The 22,588-nt window shown below is 36.5% G+C and overlaps 1 protein-coding gene and 1 long non-coding RNA gene across 2 annotated transcripts in view; one reads left to right on the top strand and one right to left on the bottom strand.

The window, feature by feature from the left end:
* LOC141454168 (organic cation transporter protein) overlaps window positions 1-22,588 on the top strand; it is a 37,079-nt gene that overhangs the window by 2,723 nt on the left and 11,768 nt on the right. The window contains exon 2 of the mRNA XM_074128115.1: window positions 19,444-19,555. Coding sequence (XP_073984216.1) covers window positions 19,444-19,555 — 112 coding nt within the window. The remainder of the gene's footprint in view (window positions 1-19,443; window positions 19,556-22,588) is intronic.
* On the bottom strand, window positions 19,734-22,307 carry LOC141454297 (uncharacterized). The gene is made up of 2 exons (XR_012458612.1): window positions 21,581-22,307; window positions 19,734-20,220 (listed from the first exon to the last, which is right to left on the bottom strand). It is a non-coding gene; the product is annotated as an uncharacterized lncRNA (long non-coding RNA).

The raw sequence follows: 22,588 nt of genomic DNA, 5'->3' as shown, positions 1-22,588 counted from the left end.
AGATAATAATGAAATTTTTTTTTTAAATTTTAATCGAAGAATGATTAGCGTAAATTATATTTGCGAAGTGTTAATTAGCAAGCGACTGTGGAAAGTTTTGAACTACGTTAACGGTGCCAACTCTGATGGTCCCCACATTAAGTTTACAGTTACTTCTACACGTAGAATGTTTCCAACCACACCGTACGTCCTCCAACACCAGTTAGTTTACATTTTTAATTATGTACTTTACTATTTGTGAAAATTATTGAACATAAATAATTGATCAGTTATTAGAAAAAAATATTTTTTTAAAAAGTAATAATAATAGACTATTTTAAGAAAACGTGATTAACGTAAGTTTTATGAAACATTGAGGTTTTTTCCTGTTTTTTTTTAAAACTACTAAAGAGTATCATGCAATAATTATTGACAATTGAATTTACTGGAAATTACAAATCTTCTGGAAAAACAAGTTCAGTTTAAATTTGCTGTTGGCTGTTTTTTAATCAAGTTTTTTTTCTTTTTCTTTTGAAGCGCCGTTAGTCTTTAATTATTTCATCAAAAATTATCTTACCGAATTTCATTGTAACATTCTAAATTTCTGTGATTTTAATTTATATTTCATCAGTGGTTCATAGATTTTACGTTGATTTTTCTTAAATTATCTTCTACTATCCACTTCCGGTGACATCATTAGCAGGAAAATGTAATTGTAAAAATGTAAATCAGGTTTAATATTTTGAAAGTTTCCCTAAAAAAAAAAGGTTTCAAATTTGTTCTTAGAACTTGGCGTGCTTACTGCTTTCAAATCAATCACTTTTTAGTTAATTCTGTGAGAAATAGATGGAAATCTCCTAAAGTTGGGCGATCGCCTAAAACCTGGCGATATATCAAGCCATCTTGTGTAAATTAGAAATTTTTTTATCGCATTCTTTTTTTCTTCTTGTGATCCGCTCATTTATGTTAGTTTTATTATCAATTATTTCGTCAATGGCCATATCTTATATGCATGAGGATACAAAACTACATATTTATATTATTAAATAATTGAGATATTATTATTATTATATAAAGTGCTAACAATAGACTACGAAGCTATTACAGGAAGTCACCAGGCATTCTGGTTAATATAATATTTATCATATAACTACTGTATTTATTTAAATTGTAGTTCAAATTTTCAAACCAATATCTTGTTGAATAATTGATAATGATGAATTTAGTAAATACTAGAGTTAATAATTTTTTGATAAATTCCCTTAGTCAAGATAATGTTAAGAAGTATTTAAACAGTTGTAAAACCAGTTGCTACCGGAATAATTTCCACGATTGTTTTATGAACGATTTAATCGCCGTTTCGCAGTTCCCAGTCATTTCTCTAGCTTTATCAATTACTTAGTTTACTAGAAAATATCCTAGTTTTAACAATTTTTTTTTTTTAATGGCGTCATTTAAATAATGGAGGTACAGTTCCTTTCGTAATCCCAATAATTAAGAACATTTTAAGGAATTCTTGTATGATTGTTGTTATTAAAGTCATGAACTATTTTTACAGTCTGTGGTCAATGTCCCAGATACTGCTTTAGAGGCAGAACTTTGCAAAGAAAAAAATACCTAAGAAATTCAGCACCACAGATGTGCTAAATTTTGAAATCACCAATTTTTTGGAAGGTTCTCGAATCGCTTGTGTCAAAGATGAGAGGTTAGCACTGAGATAGTAACAGGCAAACACGGTTCTCTGGACTTTTACTTAACCAAGTAGAAGTACTGAGATCGTGCCTCAAAATATGTATTGCGGTGGAGGTAACACTGATATTCGAATTTGAGTTTCAAAGATGTATTCCATGTTTTAAAATCATTTGTAAAAGAAAATTATGATATTCTATCTGTTCGGGAAGGTTATTAGGTTAGCTTTCCGTTCAAGTGTTTAGTGCTTTGTGAAGTTCTGCCATTTATATCTTAATGCTAAAAGTTAATGTGCCATTTCACTACTGATTTGCATTAAGTTGAGTTTGCTACTTAATTGGAAGTGTGAGTCTTTCCATTGTTTTGAACTTAATCTCTAAGTCAAGTTTCCCTCAAAAGTCGTTTTATTAGGATGAATGTATGTTGTAGTCAACTAAATTGACGCAAAAGTTCGAATTAAAAAATCTTCTTCTTCTTAAATGGCGCTACAACTCATGAAGAGTCTTGGCCTCCTCAATACGTACCCGCCAGGCGTCTCTGTCCTGCGCAGCCGCCCTCCAGTTACGGAATCCAAGCAATGCCAAAGCATCTCTTGCCACAGTCCTGCCATCGCGTTCTTGGTCTGCCTACTGTAGATGTTCTTTTTATTATACATTTTTAGTTATTGTTTCAATATATTACCATTTATCCACTGCGATAAAGTCTAAAACTATCTCTACAGATACCAGAGGATCTTCATCATGAACATCTTCGTCAGATGAATAATTCGTTCGACGAATTCAAAAATCTCTGGAGTGAATCCTCACTATTACAATTTTATAGATTTTCTAGCTCGTACATTAACTTCACACTTTGTATTATTGTATGATATTTACTTGATACAAATATTGAACACTTTCTAAAACAGTGCATAACACTGAAATAACAATTTTGTGAAAAAGCTTTCCAATTTATAGGAATTTTACTGAGAAAGTTGGAGCCAGAGGCGAGAATAAACTAAAAATACTGTAAAATCTATTAAGTTTCTTTATTTTTAGATCTTAAAAAAACACCAATGAAGATTACACCAAGTAGTAATAAAATTTTTATTAAGTAGCAATTTTTACAAAAAAATATCAATTTTTGCAACCAATTTTACTGTAATAGACATATTTATGGTCTACTACAACGTTTTTCAACCTTTTTTGTCTCGCGTACCACTTGGGAGTACTTCATGCTACCACTTCGTAAAAATGATTGTATTTCGTGAAATTTGTTATTCCGAGTGCGTTATTTTACTATAATTATCCTTATTTGTATAGAGATACAATATATCTGTTACAAAGGAGTTCCAAGTTCATGTTCACTTTATAAACTTAGTAAAATGTAAGATCTTAGTTTTAAAACCTTTTTTTAAAAACAATTAAAAATTGCTTACATATTTTTCTTTTCAAGATTATTAATTAATTTACCAAGTTCTTCTTTAGGATTATTATATTTGTGCCCAAATCTTCTAAATTAATTTCTTTTAAGCATTCAACTACCTGTAAGTACCAATTAAATTTAATATTGCTTGGATAGAGCTTACTCATTACAATCAAGTCTCTTTAAGCAGATTTTTACATAGTTGTCATTTAAGTTCTGTCACGTGATAGTTCTATTAAATTTTCTTTATTTTTCATAGATAATGATTTAGCTTTTCCTAAATTTTCTTTATTGTAGTAGGGGTTTGAAATCCAACTATCATTTGTGTTTTCGGGTTTAGTAAAATGAAAGACAATTTTAATCCTGTTAAATGTGCTATTATATTTTCTCGTATATCTTGAGACAGACTAACCTTATTACTGTACATAACTTTACCGCATAATATTATTAATTAAAATAATTTTAATGTATTATAGGAAAAAAAGGTTTCTTTGATATTTTATGCTTTAATTTTTTTTTTTTATTTTTATGTTCGCCATTGTTGATTATTTTTCGCGTACCACCAACTAGCAACTGGCGTACCACAGGTTGGGAAACGCTGGTCTACTAGATCATCTGAACAGTACAACATACATACTTTGATCGAGATAGATGTCTCTTATAAGTGGACAGATTCACATTTGAGTTAATTTGTTCTTCACAAACATCAATTCTTTAAACCATTTTTACGTAATCAAAGGATATTAAGAAAAAAAAAAAAATCCGGTAAAAATTGGCCAGATCGCAATGCTTCCTTAATTAAGGGGAAGTAAAAATTCAAAAAATTCTTGAACAATAAATATCTCATTAGCAAAACATTTATCACTCCATTACATTAAATACAAAAACACTGTGAATGATGAAATCTAGTAGCGTTTCTGATTAATTATGTCATCGGAATTCACTAGTGGGGATTCTTCTATTACTTCCTCTCTAATCAACGTTTCGAAGTTTTTTCGCCCCCTCCACCGCAGTACCTATTTTGAGGCCTCCTAAAAAAGGTTTATTGTACTTTGTGAGTCTGTCCGTGTGTGAATATAGAAAAAAAAAAATAAAAATTGCAAAAAGCTTAATCTGCAAAGAATTCCGTTTTTCCCGTTGACGCTTCCAAGTGAAATACGACTACCCAAGTGTGACACTTCAGATGTGGTTTTTTCTTTCACTTTCTTCAACGAAAATTTTCTTTTAGTTCTCATATTATTAACTACCTATCTGCATATTATTTTTATTTTAAACTTCTTAGGGGAAAATTTATTTTTTTCAGAAGTCCTCTTAACCTTCACCCTAAAGTACTCATTAAGAATAATTCATTGTTTTGTCACCTATGTAAAGTCCTCAAGTTTACGAAATTGGAAATTGTTTAGATTGAAGAATTTTTTTCCCCAAAAAAGGACCATGTTGATTTTATTTAAACATACTACTGTTGAAAAAAAATTGTAGATATGGCAAATTTTTTATTTCATAAATTTCCTTTTTGAGGTTCCTTTGATTCTCAAATAAATGGTTTTTTTAAAAACGCACTATGCGTGCTAGCGTCCCGTGTGTGGTACATTTCAAATTCTGTGCCACCAGAGGAACTGACTCAGACTCAATCAGTAGAACTAGTTTATTCAATAGATTTTTCGATTTATTAAGAATTAGTCTAAAATGGCTCCAAAGATTTCCTTGTAATTATAAATCGATTATAGTCATGGTGATCAACAACTTTTATTTGGAATATTTCGCCGTACAAAGTGAATTAAGGAGAACAGGGGTAGCTTCTATTTAAAGGTTCATTTCTGTGTAAAGGACGGTCACGGCCCTGCATCTTATAAATAATTAAGAAGGGAGAGCGTACTCTTTACTGTTGCACTACAGTGAACGCCCTGAAGTATTTACACCTACTGCATCCTATTACCACCCACTATTTACGGATAGAAGTGATAATTAATTTACCATCTCCTCGCTATCCAATAAATTATTCAATGAATTTCTATAATTAGCTGCAGAGTCTAGATTATAAGTGATGTTGAAAAATTAATATAAAAGAAATTTATGACGTTCGGAGAGTATGAAAATAGACACAACTTTTCGTGCTATTGATTTGGTTTCTGTTTGTTAGAACGAAGTCGTTATTTAACAAATAACTGAACTATTAGATAGTGATTGCTTCAACCAATCGATCTTCTGCAGAGCAACGCTACTGAACTGCTTCTTTCCAAATGCTTAATTAATATTCTAATGATATAAGCTTATCGCTTCATAAAGCCAGAAGAGCCACGTGTCTTTCTTTAATGAAGCTTCGTAGGACAGCCAACTACAATTTAATTTTGTTTTCTATCTGAAATTAAATAAACTGATATCTCCACAAAACCAAAATTTTTTAGAAAATTTAGACCAAGTGAGACCTTTTCAAACATCTCATAATGTGATATTTGAGACTTTGACGGCGTTTAAAGATGTATTCCTTCCCAATATTACAATTTCAAAATATCTACCACATTCTTCGACTAGAAGCTTAAATTTAATTCTATCTGTAGTTCATTAAAAACCCCGGCGATCATCGCCTTAATACCCAATCGCTGCAAAGATTCATCCTGTCTAGCTAGATCGAAAGATTAAGTGCTAAATGCTGCAATTTCAAAGCAGCAAGCAGGTAGTAAGTAACCTATGAATAAATTAGCAGAGATAATAAGTTACCAATAACTATTCATTTTCTTGTTAATTATGTAATCCTAAGATAGTAAGTATTTTAAAATAAGGTTTACGATTATTGTAAGAATAATAAATAATTATCACAATTATTACCAATTTATGGTTGTACTAATTAGTTTTGAAATATTTAATTTTATCTTATATATAATGATTTATGTAAGGGAATTTGTCCATATTTTTGCAGTAAAATAGTCCTTAGTCATGTTTATCAGTTAATCTGAATAACAAGTTTAATTCTTCGTATTTTAACTTTGGGGAGGTTTCGTCTACCAAATCTTAAAGGAGAAGGCACAATAAACCTATTGTGGCTGCGATGCCGTGAGGTATAGGTCCCACGTTTGGACACTCGTTATCCGTAATCTGTTTACACACACAGATACATGTGCAAGAAAACGAGCATCCAGTGATGGAAGCCGTTAGATCGCCATTTTTACGAGTTCGGCAACACATGTTGAGACGGTGGCGTGGCCACCGCCGCTTTAGTTTGCGATGAGGATTTGAAGGAAGGAAGTTTTCTGGTGGATATATTGTGAATCAGAGCGGTAGTAATGACTGTATAGATTTGTGTGGAGTTTTATGTAACGAGATTGGCCCACTTCAGGAACGAATGGAATATTTAGGTCAGTGTGTTAACCTGATAAGAGGGTTATGTTTGAAGTTAACAATAAACTCGAAGCGTGAAACTGATAATGAAGTTAACTAAAGATTTATTCTTAAGCAGATACGCAAGAACAAAACTTGATATTTTTTCCGCCACATTAGAGTTTTATTTATTTATTTATTCTGGTGAATTTAGGATTTTAACTTCAGTGATCAATTGTAATAGTTTTATGCAGAAAATTTGGCATTCAATTACAAAGTTTCTGTCACATATAGAAAGCTCAATCAAGGCAAATGCTGTGCTCACATACTGGCCCTATATTTCTCCTGAAGATGAATGTAATTCTGGGACCGATTAGAAAGAAGAAGAGACAAGCATGCAAAAACTAATTGGAAAAGGCCTTGAATAATGGCCAAACATTGCACATGTCTGCCCAACCAAGTGCCCAAAAACAAAACCGTTTTGAATTTTGTATTAATTAAAATATTTTAAAGCTTCAATAGTCAGAACTGAATTGTTTGAAAATTGAAGAGAGTTTAGAATTTGGCCATCCTTAAAAGAATTGCAAAATGAATTCTATCCTATGAGAAAAACAACTAGTTTGCACAACAACTAACTATGCACATTTATATTGCAAAGCATAAACTAGTTAGGTCAATTTAGGTACTTTATTCAAAGCCACTTCAATGTTGCTTCGCATCTACATATTTATTTTTATTGTTATTACTTTACTGTTACTTCTTCTTTAAAAGACTTTTTAAATTTAGTAAGTCAATGATATAGTGAATGTAGTACATCTGCCTATTGTTACAGTTTTTAATTCCTAATATTAATAATAGTTGTTTAACTCTACAAAGTCAATAGATAGCAATGCTGCCAGGTGGCCTATTTACAAGGGCAGATTAAACAAGGTCACATCTTCGCTCGTAGCACGTTGTAAATTTGCATGTTTGTCGCCCCTAATCTCTTGTCAAAAAATTGCTACATGCCCCTCGCTAAAGCGAAGCTAATTTCAATTAGTTTTTATTTCTTTAAGTTCAGTTTCTTTAATGAGATGTTTATGAATTCTTTCCTTGTCTGCTTCTTTTTAGAAGTATATGTATGAGAGATCATTTGCTAGCAGTATGTAATAACAAATTAATTTCTCCACTTATCATTTATCATAACTATTTATTACTAGTAAAGATTTGTTAAGTGTATTTCGCCTAAGTGTGAAGATGAACTAGAATTATCTTTGCTTCACAAATCAACGACCTCTGCCCTTTGGGAGCCCTACGAGAGTGTTAGAGGTGTTAGTGTAAACGTAGATCCTTCGTTTCTATGCCGCAGGGATGCAAAGTTCCCTCAAAAAGTAGCAGGTACTCTTCAGCTTTCAAGGGAGGATCCCCTAATAAAGAGCAATCCACACTTGGAAGGATTGTTTCTAAACTGGGCGATGTTGTTTGGAAACTGGTTTGGAAATTATCCAGCCAAAGTTTCTAAGTGTGTTGCAAGTTCGAGTTCACATTTCGTTGTAATTTCTAAAACCAGTCAATGATTTGATCTTATCAAGAGGAACAATATAAGTCATAACCTTTTTCACAGGTTTTTGTTTGCTAAGTACCAATCATTTTAAGTTTTGTTATCCCAATGAAAGACTTGACTGCTTGCAATTTTTTTCCCCCTTTACGTTCCAGTCTTAGTTTTCTACTTTTTAGTTAATCCCTGAATAGTATCACTCATTTCTATTCATTTATTATCCACAATTCCGCATTTTTCCAGCCTAAAGAAAAAAGGCACCAGTAGCAAGTTTTCAATCAATTTCTCGGGACTTCCTTTCAAGATTGTGTCTTATTAAAGTGTAACATGACTTGAATAAGTTGAAGACTTTTCAAAAAGCTCAATAAAACACTTTTTAAAGCCTTTCTTAACCTTTCATGTAAAAATTGATGTCTCCCATTTTGGAGAATAATAAAAGGTTCTTGTTGCATAAATTTTGTCACGTCTAGCGCTGGCATTACTTAGGATACTTTAACTTTTCTTTAACGCGAATTTTATAAACTCTTCTGTAATTTTATAATTTTCTGAAACTAAATTCATAGATTAAATTAGATGTAAATTCCATGTTTTAATTAATACACAATGAACGTTTTTTGTTCGGATTGATAGAAGGGATGTTTCGCAAGATATCGTTTAGTAAAAATGTCATCTTACATGAAAATTTGCGTAAATCTTTCACAGCTTCATCTGTTTTACTGCTTTAATTGTTTTGGGAACAATCTTCCTTGAAATCATTGCCTAAATAAATAGTATTCATACGATTCATCTAATAAATATTGAACTATTGTCCCTCTTTATAGGGAACCTTATAACACGTGTAATTAATAGTAAAATACTATACATACGTCCCTTTAGTGTTCGTGACAATCAGATATAACCTTGGTTGATCTTCTTGCTTAACTCATCAACCATGACTTTACAACCTCGTGAATAATAGAGGCAATAAAGTAAGAAAACGTTTCTAGAATTAATTTTCTTGATATTCAAACCTTAAACAAACATGCATTAAATCGCATAGTTGTTATTATTGAATAAAACATTACTTCTTTTTTTTTATACTCAAGTTTAGGCAAGTTTCAGTTACCACGTGATAGCAGCGAGTAAGATAGCTGAAGGTGAAAAATATTTTACTCATCAAGGAATAATTACTGTACACTTATTTGATCTGTATTATTGTAGGCCAGCCGCTGACTCTTCCTTATTCTCACTTACTTGAGCAATGATTCTATGCGCACACACACACACACACACACACATTCACACACACTTACGCACACACACTCACAGAGAGATATGACCAATAAACTATTTGACATAAGCTAAAGTAACGATAGCCAATCTTACCATTAAGCAGAATAGATTCACAGGATAAATTCTTTAATAAATTATTTAATAACATCAATTACGGCAGGGCCGTAGACGAGAAGACTCGCAGGTCAACAAGAGGTAACACAGGGTTTTCCAAACAGTTTTGTCCTTGTCTTACTTCCAGCAAGTCCCAACTCAGAATGAATCAAAAATAAATAAAATCCTTTTTTTTCCAAATAAAATACACAGCTGTAACCATAAGCATAGCAACTAGTTCCAGTGCCCCGTTACATTATCCCCCCCTTTGAAGAAAAGTGGACTCCACTTTTCAAGCCTCGGGGAGGTTGTCGACTCTGCCGCTCCTACCGCGTGCTGGTCCACTCCTGATTCCACTCCGCATGGGCAGCCGACCCTTGAATATTCCTGGCCCAAGTCTTCGCAGTGGATGACATGTAGGTGTGTCCCGTTGGTGAGCAAGTTTCCCCATCTTGGAACCTTTGGAGAAGCTATCGCTCCACGGCTACTCTTGTTCTACCATTTGAATGGTCCTGCGCGCTCTGTCGCTGCTCTCCCGATTCAATTCTTCACGCCACTCGCCCTTTCGGTTACGTTTTCGGAATTGAGCCTCTGCCTTCCTTTATGGCGCCTACGTCTGTCGACTCCGCGAGGCACTCTTCAGCTCAATAATCTCTTCTGCTCCGAGACACTCCTGTTTTAAATGGCTGGCAGATTAGGAACCTAGGCTGGATTCCTGAGTTACCAAGACCTCTCTTTGCTGGTATTCCGCTCGAGAAACATTCCCTTTCATCTTGGTTTATGGGTCCTCTCATTTCCGCCACGGCCATTTCTCCGTCCACTCCCCTACCGGCCTCACATGCCTATCCATATCAATACTAATTCTTTGGCTTTTGCTCCATACGCTTATTCAAATAGTTTTGGGGCCAATCAGGGTGATTGATAAGAGAATGGAGTCTAGTAGTTATTCCTCATTCATCTACATTCATCTATGCGCTCTCGACGACGTCTCGGCCGTAGATTGACTCTAACCTCCCAAGGAATGTTGTGGTTAGATTCCTGTTCGCTCTCTTGACCACGTAACAAATAAGGAGACCTTGGGGGTTCTGTTGGACCCCACTGTCCGGATGTTGGGTGCCACGATGAATCTGCTTCTCCCACCGTGGACTCGGGACTCTCGGAAGCGTCCTCCCCTCCCTCTTCCACCGCCTCACTCTGTGTGGATGGTGCTAGGGAAACTCTGAGAGGGGTTTCACTCAAGTCTTCTCCCAGCCCTTGCCCATTATCCGCCTGAGGAGTACTGCCTGAGGTGGCCGTCTCCTCCGAAACTCCTGAGGGGTGAACCGCGTCATTTGCTTGCCCCCTACCATAGTCTCCTCTGGCTTCATAGGCAGGCTTGAGCCGGTTGGCATGCACCACATATCGACCCCCTGAACTCAAAACCAATTCATAGTCGCAGGGAGAGATTTTTGCACTTATCTCATGTGGTCCCGACCAAGGTTTATAAAATTTTTTCGCCTGACCTTGTGGTATGGCCGGCTCCAATAAATACACTTTGTCGCCTACGTGAAATACCCGGTCCTTTTTCCCCGAGTCATAAGAACGGGTCCACGACTCTCGGGCTTTAGTCTCGATTTCTTTGGCCTGGGCATACGCCGCGGAGAGCCTCTCCTTTAATTGCGTCACATACTCCTCCACAGATGCCGCCTGTTGCTGCCTCGTATATGGGAAATCAAACGGCATTTCAAAGTCTCGCCCATATAACAGATAATGAGGAGTAAACCCTGTTGATGAATGAACAGTGGAGCGGTACGCCATCACAACAAATGGCACCCATCGATCCCAATTCCGGCCATCTTTTCTAACAAAGTGGGAGAGAGATTCGATGAGTGTCCGATGCATACGCTCCACTATTCCATTGCTCTGGGGATGGTAGGCGGTGGTCTGTAGCTTCTTTATGTGCAGCACGTGGCAGACTGCTTTAAACAAATGGGATAGGAAATTTGTACCTCTATCGGTCAGAACCTGACGAGGAGCCCCATGTCTCAGAATAATATTATGGACAAATGCCCGGGCAGTCTCTTCAGCCGTTTGCGTTCTCATCGGGACCACCTCTGCGTACCGAGTGAAATGATCGACCATAGTAAGAAGGTAGCGGTTTCCCATGCTACTTAGAGGGCACTCCACTACGTCCAGGGAGACCAACTCGAAGGGATAAGTAGCTCCAGCTACTCGGCCCAGTGGTACTGCTAATCCACTTGGTGTCTTACGTTCATTACAAGAGTGGCAACTTTTGACGTATAGCTCAACATCTCTAGCCATCTCGGGCCAAAAAAAATTCTCCTTGATACGAGTTAAAGTCCTCTCTATACCGGGATGGCCGGACCAGGGCGCGTCATGATGGACTTTGATTATATGAATCCGCTGTTTGGCTGGTACCATTATACGCCACTGGGTTCTCTGAGCTTTACTATCTGTCCAGTATAACAACCCGGATTCGTGAACATATGTTTTCTCTGGCCAGGACTTCCTAGTTTGGCTACACCAGCGATCTTTGGATTGCTCTTTCACGAACCGGTCGCTTTCCCCCGTACCCCACCAGATTTCGTTTACCGACTCTGGCTCGAAAGCAGAAGCGACCCTTCGGCTCAATCCGTCAGCGTTAAGGTGTTTAATCCCGGGCCTATGTTCTACGTCATACACGAACTCGGATAATCTTAGAGACCACCGTGTCAATTTCGCGGAAGGGTCTTTCAGGCTCAGCATCCACTTTAAAGCAGCATGGTCTGTGACGAGTTTGAATTTTCGACCCAAAAGATAACAGCGGAATTGTGTTGTGGCCCAGACCACTGCTAGCAGTTCTCTTTCCGTGGTGGAATACCTTTGCTCAGCTGGAGTTAGTTGACGGCTAGCATACGCCACTGGTCTTTCTTGCCCTTCACATAGTTGGGAGAGAACTGCTCCTAACGCTATCCCCGAAGCGTCAGTCGCTAATATAAAGCTGTCTCTAAAATCTGGGTATACTAGTACTGACGAGGAGCACAGTGTTCTCTTCAAAACCTCAAACGCAGACTGCTCCTCCTTGCCCCAGGTGAACATCACATCCTTCTTAAGTAATGAGGTAAGTGGTTGAGCAAGGTCCGCAAACCCCTTTATAAAGCGGCGGTAATATCCCGCAAGACCCAAAAAACTCTTTACCTCTTTTGCCGAGGTAGGAGTAGGATAAGAGTTGATGGCCACCAATTTGCTAGGATCTGGTTTTACGCCTTCAGCAGATACAACATGTCCCAAGTACTGCACCTCCCGCTGTGCGAAAGCACACTTCCCTAGATTAGCTTTCAACCCCGCACGCTCTAAGAGATGCAATACATTACCCAATCGGCGACAGTGTTCTTCGAGGGTGGGACTGTAGATAATTATATCGTCCATGTAGACCAGACACTCCTCCCCTTTGATTTCCGCCAATAATTGGTCCATTAAACGTTGAAACGTCGCTGGCGCGTTAACCAGACCAAAAGCCATCCGTTTATACTCAAAATGGCCCCCTATAGTTGTAAAAGCTGTTTTTTCGCAGTCCTCTGGGTGGATAGGGATCTGGTGATAACCACTGGCCAAATCGATTGTTGAAAAGTACCTGCTTCTACCCAAGTTCTCCAACGTTTCCGTTATTAGTGGTAGTGGGTAGGAGTCTATTTTAGTGATTTTGTTAAGTCCCCTAAAATCAGTACAGAAACGGTATTTACAAGTGCCGTCCCCACTTTTCTTTGGTACCAACACAATCGGGGCAGACCATGGGCTTGTTGACGGTGCAATTACCCCCTTGTCTAGCATTTCACGGAGATGTTCTTCCACAATGGGCCTCTGATTATAGGGAACCCGGTAGGGACGCTTGATAACGGGACCTTCCTCTGTTGTTTTAATTCTGTGATACACAGGTAACTTGCACCCTTCTGGCCCAGGCTCCAGAAAGATTCGTATGTACGAGCGTAGCACTTGCATCAATTTATCGCGGTCTCCCTCGGCCAAATGGCTTAACTTCCCTTCCCACTCGGCTTCCACTTTTCCCTCCGGGACCACTTTCTGTTCCACGGCACCAACCATCTCCGCTTGAGATGATGCGCTATCTAAGTTTATCCTCTCCGCAGTGGCTACCCACTGTCCTTTCCCCACATTCACATCTGACCCAGTCAGGTTTATTACTCTTACCCAAACCCGGCGGCCTTCAGCCCGGTTTAGACTTCTCGCTATCCTCAAGCCCCCCTCGATTGACCCCAAGGGCTCTAAAAGAATGTCCCCTTCCAGGTCGTGGGCTATTTTACCCTCTACTAAGCATTCGCTGTGACCCGGTATCTTCTGACATCGTGCTACCTTCACTCCGAGCTCACTTAACCTGCCCTCTCGAGGCCAGTTAGGGTCCCTCCCCTTACTCCCCTGCTTATCCCTACCGTAGGACGATGCTTCCTCCTTGCAGCCATTCTCCACCATAGCTACGGAAGGGTTCCTTGGTTTAATTGTGATCTGACCTCGGCCAGCGTCTACAACCAACCCTAGTTTCTTCATTAAGTCCCAACCCATTAGACCGTCCCCGCGAGTGGCTACCTCGGCGATCACAAAGGTGTGGTTCACCCGGCTCCCCTCTACAAGGAACTCCAGCTCTTGTTCACCCATAATGGGTACCGAACTCCCCGTAACTCCTGTTGCTTTTATACGGGACTGCTTGACTACCAATTCCGGAATCGCTTGTTTTAAAATGGAAATTTCTGAACCGCTGTCAACAAGTAATTCCAACCGGCGCTTTCCTGTGAACACAGGTATTGTTACTCCCTTAGACTTCCCCGTTGCCACACTTGGCACCAGGACAGGGGCCCTTGTTTCTAACGGGCGTTCGACGTTGGGCCATCGGTCGAGCCCTCCGCTTTTGGGTGCCAGTTTTCCTCCGTAGAACAAGTTCTGCCTTTTGTTAAGGTAGCTCGTCGAGCACAATCCCGTGCGTAGTGTCCGAATTGGCCACAGACAAAACAGACGGTCTCCTTTTTTGAGGGCCCAGCCTCAATGCGTGGATTACTCCACCCAAAGCTTCTTCTTCCTCTCCGACCACATGACTTCGCAAAATGACCCGGTCTCCCACAAAGGAAGCATACGCCTCCAGATCGTTGAGGCTCAACTGCTGTCTTCCCTTCTAGACCCGAAGTTCCTCGCACTGCCCCTATTTCCCGTGGAGAAATTGACGGCACTTTCACTTGCTCAATACGCGAAGCCCGAGCCACCGCTTCCTGAAACGTTTTCGGGGGGTCGTATTGTAGCTGCCGACTTGGCTCCCCTTTTAGCCCTTTTATATAGGCAGCCATAAGGATTCTTTCGAGCTGAGCTCTAGCCCAACCCGCTTCCTCCACTGACGCCTTGACAGGCAATGTTTTTCCACCAACATGCCGACACCTATCTGCAAACTGACGCGCATCTTCCCCCGACAGCTGTTCAAGAGAGTTAAGTTCCAATAGCCTTTGCTCAGGCGTGGCCTCTCTCGCAAAGCGAGTTCTAATCACCTCAACCAGGTCAGTAAACGTCGCCGTGGGCAGCAATAACTCCGGTCGACAAGCCACACAATCCGCTGCAGCCCCTTTTAGTTTAAGGCGACATACCATAAGTTTATCCGCCTCTGACCACCCGCCTCTTTCGGCCACTAATGCAAAATTCTGCAAAAATTGATCAATAGGCCTATCTGATATGTCCCCACCCCAAGGCATGATTAGCGATTGTAGGGAAAGGTCTCGTTTAACCCCCCCTTCATCGGAGGAAAAGCTTGCTGCTTCCTTTTGGGAGCTCATCCTGCGAACTTCCTCTTTCAGCAGGTCTACCTCCTCCTTTAAAGCCTTTACGTCACCCATACTTCAGAGGTACTATTAATAAGAGTACGCGACGCTATTATTGCTACCGCAAACAGCTCGGTACGGGTTTCCAACGATACCCCACACCTGACACCAATGTAGGCCAGCCGCTGACTCTTCCTTATTCTCACTTACTTGAGCAATGATTCTATGCGCACACACACACACACACACACACATTCACACACACTTACGCACACACACTCACAGAGAGATATGACCAATAAACTATTTGACATAAGCTAAAGTAACGATAGCCAATCTTACCATTAAGCAGAATAGATTCACAGGATAAATTCTTTAATAAATTATTTAATAACATCAATTACGGCAGGGCCGTAGACGAGAAGACTCGCAGGTCAACAAGAGGTAACACAGGGTTTTCCAAACAGTTTTGTCCTTGTCTTACTTCCAGCAAGTCCCAACTCAGAATGAATCAAAAATAAATAAAATCCTTTTTTTTCCAAATAAAATACACAGCTGTAACCATAAGCATAGCAACTAGTTCCAGTGCCCCGTTACATTATGATCGAAAATATTATCCTAAAATAATAGTATTTTCTTAAAATAATAATAAATTTTCAACAATGTGGTAGAATAATAAAATTAATTTGAATTTAAAATAAAGTCAATAAAAGTCTTCCAAGACCATCATAACTGACGTCCTTGGAAGTTTTATCAAAGTTACAAGAGACAGTTGTTAAATGATATAAAATTCAAACTTTTCTTGGTAATAATTATTATCGATTAATTTTCTAACAATAAAACCACTATTTATTTAGTCCTTATTAACTTAAAATAAGGTGATAAGAAAGAAAGTCGGTGCCATTACTCATTACCTTTCATAAGTATATATTTTTTCCTTATAAGTTAAGAATTAAGTACTGTTGTAGGAAAATATATGTTTGCTTAAATTATATTTCGTTAATTTGACTCGAATGTTAAAACGCTACTTTATTACTTGTCCAAAAAAGTAACTATTAATTTTGTGAAATACTCCCACACTCTAAAACCATCCTAGATTCATATAAATTCAATTAATTTGCTAGTTTTATGATTAAAAATATATAATGATTTGGCAAATTGCCGATAGATCTCAGGCTATTTCAGCTGAATAATGCCTTTTTTTTTTATTTGGAAGAAACAATTGAAACAGAAATTGTTGTTCTCTCACGTGATTATTAAAATTGCAAGTGTGTGAACTACTTCTCATTTAATAATAATTATCTTATTAAGTAGCTACGAGGGGGGGGGGGAATGTAGACTTCATCGAATTCCAAAAATTGACAAGCAGAAAAAGCGACATTTCACAAGTATATAATTCATAGCGAACGTATCACAACAGAATTACGCAAGATTAGACCTAGTTAGATGATGGAGTGTTTGTCTATTCATGTGCAGTCTGGCATTGTTCAATAATCTCTAGTATGTACATATTAAATTATCAGAGACAAAGCGGTGTAATTCGGCATTATCATTAATTTATCTAAAACAATTAAAACCCATTAACCTCTTCAAGTGTCGTTGCCTTCTTAATGCCATTACTAAACGAGTGCTTTCTGTTTTAGTTTCACTTTGTTTGAATCTCTTCCAATTTTATTAGATTTACTGGAAATTTTTGTAATCTTCTTTTTCTACTATTAACTTACACGAAGAACCATTATTTGGTCAAATTTTAGAATTTAAGGTTTAATCGGAGTTGACAGGTTTTACAATTTTTTTGTCTGATTAAAACAAAAAATTAGCCGGTGGATCTAGAAGTGGATGAACATAAACTTAAAAAGTTGTAGGTTTCCATTGCATAGGCTTCGATTTTAGATGAGGAAGGTATATGTACATGTGGAAATGAGAACAAAGAACCGGCCAGTTTAAGTTAGCAGTAAAAAAAGTAAAACAGACTGAAAGAAATGGGAATAAGTACAGCAAATGGGAACAGGAACAAGAAATAATGTGAAGAATTGATTGGAAGTAAGGGCATGAAGCAACACTTGGTAAAATTTGTCAGTTAGACTAGAATTATTAACCCGTAAAGCATGGATGTACCGTGTTAGTTTATCTCAACTCTGCAAGAAAATCTACAATATTTTTACCTTGATCACAATATGGCAGCAAATGATTTCTTAAACCAGTGCATCAAATAGTGCATACATTCATGGATGATTATTTATAAAGATTTCATTAAAGTTCTTTCAGGAGCTGATGTTCATGTTTAAGATAGTTTATCTTAGGATAGGTTAATAAAAAATTGACGCAAGACCTGTCTAACCTATTTTCATGGTAAAACTGTTCATTTCTGTTCAAACATTTAGTCGTAGCGCCCAAAGGTTGTTTTATCGGGGCAAATTGCGGCCATCGTGACTCTTGGCTATCGGTGCACAGTAATATTCCAAGGGGCACCTCTGAGTATATCGGTAAATCTTAATTTCGTTGCAGAAATTCAAAACAATGTTTGGAAGTAACATGTAAATTTTCCAACAAGCTTTTTTTTATTAGACTAATAGTTTCTTATTAATAAAAATCTATTTTCTAAAATTCCTATTTCTCATATTCTGTAACTTTTGAACCTCATTTGCAATTACAGTAACAAAATGCCACGAGCAAGCAATTGATGATGCGATCTTGTAGTAAAACTTTCAATCTAGAACTCCATCTAATGTCCTCAAACGCGCTCAGCATTTAGCAAGTCTTGCAAAGGCATCAAGTAGCAAGCATTCAAGCCCAGACTATCCAGCAAGAGTGCTAGTCCATTTCGAGAACGTTCGGTTTTCTTTTATCCTAGAGAGAGCGTTGTGCCAAATGATGTAGCTTAAAAAAGGTGGTTAAGCTGTGGTGAAAAATACTTTTTGTTTAAAAAAATATTTTGGATAGCTCAGCCATTGCAATTAATGTTACGAGTGACTAAATGTTATTTTATTAAATTATATTAACTGTTTGCTGCTTCATTGATTTATTATTTGCATAAAAATTTAATAAATTCCAAGAAAAAAAAAAAATTCCAAGATCAAGTACGCGCATTACGTAGTTAGTAGCCGAACAGGAGACAGTAAACTGTAAATAAAACCTTTTTATTTTCAACACTACTTTCTCCAAAAATACTTCAAGATTACATAATCGAAATATGCTAATTGGTTTTATTTATTTTTATTCCATTCTTTAAGGAAGTTTCTATGCACTTTTTTCTTAAGTGTTACAAAGTAAGCAAATATAAAATAAAATAGGTGTACAAACATTAGATCAAGGACAGGGCAAGCTTGATGGGATGTACGTATGTCTACATATTTTTTACAAAGAATACGTATGAATCAGCGCGTTGTTATTTAAAAGCTATGTTTAATTCCACGCAATTTTGTACAAACAGAAAATATTGTAGAATTAAGAAATCTGACAGTGAATCGAATAAATTGCAACCACAGAAATTGATAAATATTTCATACGAATCAAATTTATGTTCAATTTTTATTTTCCCCATTGATTGTGTAATTTACTTCAAAGAAGAACCAGGGAATATGGAAAGAAACAAAATGATATGTAGGAGGAGTGTTTGTGTTGTTTAGTGACGTAGTATAATAGGAAGTTAGTCTACAGTTGCCGGATACCGAGTCTGGGTACGGTTGCCAAAGGTTGATGGGTTCAATTTCCTATATGCCTTGATGCCCTGCTTCTATTATTATACGCTAAAAATTCAGTATCAAGGTTGTCTTGTTTAATGAAGAAGGTATTCGGATTAAATTATTCACATAATTGAAATTTTATTTGTAGATTTAGCTGGGCTGTTAAACATTGAAAGGTTTGAAGTTTTTTTTAATTTAAAATTTTTGGTTAAAAAAAGCATTTTATTCATCGTATTACAAAAAAAAAAAGTTATTACAATCAGATAAATTAAACTACGGAAGAGCTCGTTTGAAAGAATTTCACTCATCAGCAAATAATAGCCTTAGGGACGGATCTTACCAGGACTCTATAATTGTCTGTGAAATCCTTGAGAGACTCAAGAATTATCTTACTTTTCTTAACATTGAACTCAATAATCATTTGTCTCTCTGGTATATTTGCTGAAGTAGCACATCAAAAGAGAGAACCTTCAGGAAAAAATAATGATTGACTAATAATGTTATCCTTTTTAAAATAATAATTTAGGAAAATCTGAAAACAAGCAATAAATCGCATTTTCGGGGGAGGGGATTGTTCAACAGTTCACTTAATTCACAGTTTTACAAATTTTTATACTCACAATACATCTATTTAACACTTTATTGTCAATATTTTATAATAAAGAACTGTTTTTTGCAGGCGAATTCGGAAGGTACCAGCTTAAACAATTCCTTCTGCTGCTACTCGCAGCACTGACGGCTGGAATCCATATGCTGTCTCTAGTCACTGTGGCCGCGGTCCCGCCACACAGGTTAGTGTGTTTATTAGCATTATTTAGTGAAAGTTGCAAGTTTTATTTTATTGTTTGAATAACAATTATCTTTTTTATCACACACCAAATGATGATTTCAGTTGTAATAGTTGGTATCTACGTAATAACACTGGCAATTTTGATGGCGACTTACATGTCTGTAAGAGATAACAATAACTAGTAATAACTAGAGTGTTACTTTTTATTGCATGAACCTTTACATTTTATCATATCCTATAAAGTCAAACATTAAATTTAGGGGTTAAAAAAAGTCTAAGTTTAGGATATTTCTCCGCCAAAACAATTCCTCAAACTTTAGCTTATCTTTATCTTATCCTATTCCTTATTTTTATATCAATTCTTATATTACTTTACTTATTCTGTTTTCTTTTCGTGTGAGTTTCCTCAGCTCTCTTCATATCTACGAAAATTCCTGTTCAACCAATCTCCCACGGGTTGAACTTTCAACTCGTTCACTCTTCACTCTTCTTTCCTCCTTGAACACAGGGAATCGGCAATATTCAAATAATTCATATTTTTAAATGTCCTCGCAAAATCTTCCCAAAGTGGACCACTCTGTTACATTTTTTAGTAAATAACTTCTTCATACATTCACTAATTGAGATAAAGTTTTTTTGAAATCATATTCTTCTCAATTAAACAAACTGGAAACAAAAAAATCTTATCTATTTGTCTTGTAATTATACAGATACTTTCAATCACATTAAGTGCGTACTTATAGCCCAATCAATTATTATCTCCAATAACGTAAAACGTACAATCAATTATTTTCAAAAACATAATGATATTGTCAAATTCAGAGTATTTATGCCCTTACTATCGCCGAATCCATCAAAAACAATAATCGTAAATCTAATTAATTATACTGTGATAATTAACAGCGTATCTTACGTTCTCAAATCATAAAAAAATTGTTGGACTAAATCATGGTTTGTTAATGGATTCTGGGAATTGAGTATGGACGAAATATTTCAGTAAAATCTAGTCTTCTAAGGACTAATTTTTGGATTTAATTGTAACGTTTTGGACAAACCCAATGATTACAATGTGATAAGCCTTTTTCGAGATTGGGAACAATCCATTAGGTAAGGAGACACTTCCACTTGAGAAATTTCAGCAAGCTCGATTTTAACAATGCATTCAATTTTCTTAGCAGCACATTATAGAAAAATTGCACTTTTGAGGGAATCTAACTAACCCCTCTCCCAGAAGTATCTTTAATCGATTTTATCCGAAAAGTGTTTTTTAAATTAAATTTTCCTTTAAAAATGTTGCAAGTAAGAGTTACAGATCTGCATACGAAGAGTAGAGAAAATCTTTGTCAAAAAAAAAATCCTAATCAAAAGTGAACAATTGATTAAGTAAAGTTTACGTGTTTGTGTTGCGGTGGGTAAAAGCCACTTTTCCGGATTCAATGAACCTCAAAAAGAATATTCTTGAGAAAATTAAAAATGAGAAATTTCGCGCGGTTTCCTTCTCTTAAGAAGAGAATAAAACTTACATTTATTTTGCCAACGCAAAAAGAAAACTAAGCGCTATCTTATAATATTATTGAATATATATTATTATATAGAGTTATAAACTGAAGGAGCCTCTGCTACAACTTAGTTGGGGTACCAGCTGCAATTCTGTGCTTTACCTGTTTTAGTCCATGACCTAGTTAGAGGTCTTGCTCAATAAAGTGAAGCCCCCAAAGAGATAATTGAAAATTTTTCTAATATTTAACAATTGTAGGGCAGGTTTTGTGTTTAATTAAGAGCATAGTCTCAAAATTGAAGTTTCCATACAGTTTACTTGTTTGAAATTGAGATAGAGAATCTCAATAAAGAATATCATGAATACAAATTCTGCTAAATCTATTACATTTTAATAATCTAAGAAGAACTTAGTGCTTCTTACATGAATCTTAAGAGATAACTTTGTATAATAATTAGTAAATACTCCTTCATTTATTGTTCTGTTGTTGATTATGTTTTATTATTTACTCCAAAAGTGCCTACTCACCACTTGCCAATGTCGCTCGCCCCTCTCTGGCCTTCACACCTTCTTAAGAAGTTCTCTCCTTCCCCCTTTCTTCTCATCTGCAGTCTACCGCCCTTCTTTCCTACAATCTTATTACGTAACCAAAACGTTGTAAACTCCTTGCTTCGACCAGGAGCAGAAGAGTTGGCCAACTCATTGCCGAATTTCCAAATTTAGCACACTGTTATTTGGTGGACCTTTTGTAGCTTTGTCCATTTTTAAGGCAACCAATCTCTTCTTGAACTTCTCCTCTTCGCCCAGAACATATAAGCATACGTATTAAGTCCTGGCCATCACAGTGGAGTGTTGTTTTTGTACGACATACTGATTTCAATGAAAATTCTACAAGGTGAATATATTTAGAGGCGTAGATTATTAAGAATTAGTGTTTACCACATTCCTTCACCCAATCCATATCAATGAAATCAGATTCCATCTGGTTAGTGCTTAGAATGATCCTTGATCTTGCTATTTACTTGTTTGTAAACAAGAAGTTCATTCATTTTTAAAACAACTAAAAATAATTATGAATCTATAAGTCTGTTTTCATTACGATTTTGTAGAATCAAGGTTAAATGAAGATGAAACAATTTTTGTTTTTTCGTTCTGAAGAGGAAACTCATATTTTTTATAAGTTCGATAAATAAAGACACATGTTTAGTATTGATATCACATGTTTGAGGCGGTACAGCTGGACATACTGCAGTTCTAGGTGCGGTAGATTAGAAAATAAATCCTTGAAGGTTGTTTTCTTCTCGGCTCTAGTACTACCTGTTAGACCAATATACTAATCTTATTCACTCATTCATTATTTGTGAAAAAAATTATTTAGATAGTAAATATTTTGTTATATAATTGGTTTTTCCGTCGACGCAAAAAAAAAAAATATATAAACATACATACATATATAAGCGTAATGTATAAAACCAAACTACATAACTTCATCTAAACTCTTGTTCGCAAAACACATTAAGCCCGCCAAGCCAAGTG

The sequence above is a fragment of the Rhodnius prolixus genome, unplaced genomic scaffold, assembly GCF_049639745.1.
Source record: "Rhodnius prolixus isolate KJV_2025 unplaced genomic scaffold, Rpr scaffold_1, whole genome shotgun sequence".
Taxonomy (NCBI): Eukaryota; Metazoa; Arthropoda; class Insecta; order Hemiptera; family Reduviidae; genus Rhodnius; species Rhodnius prolixus.
This window is presented reverse-complemented; position numbering and strand designations above follow the sequence as displayed.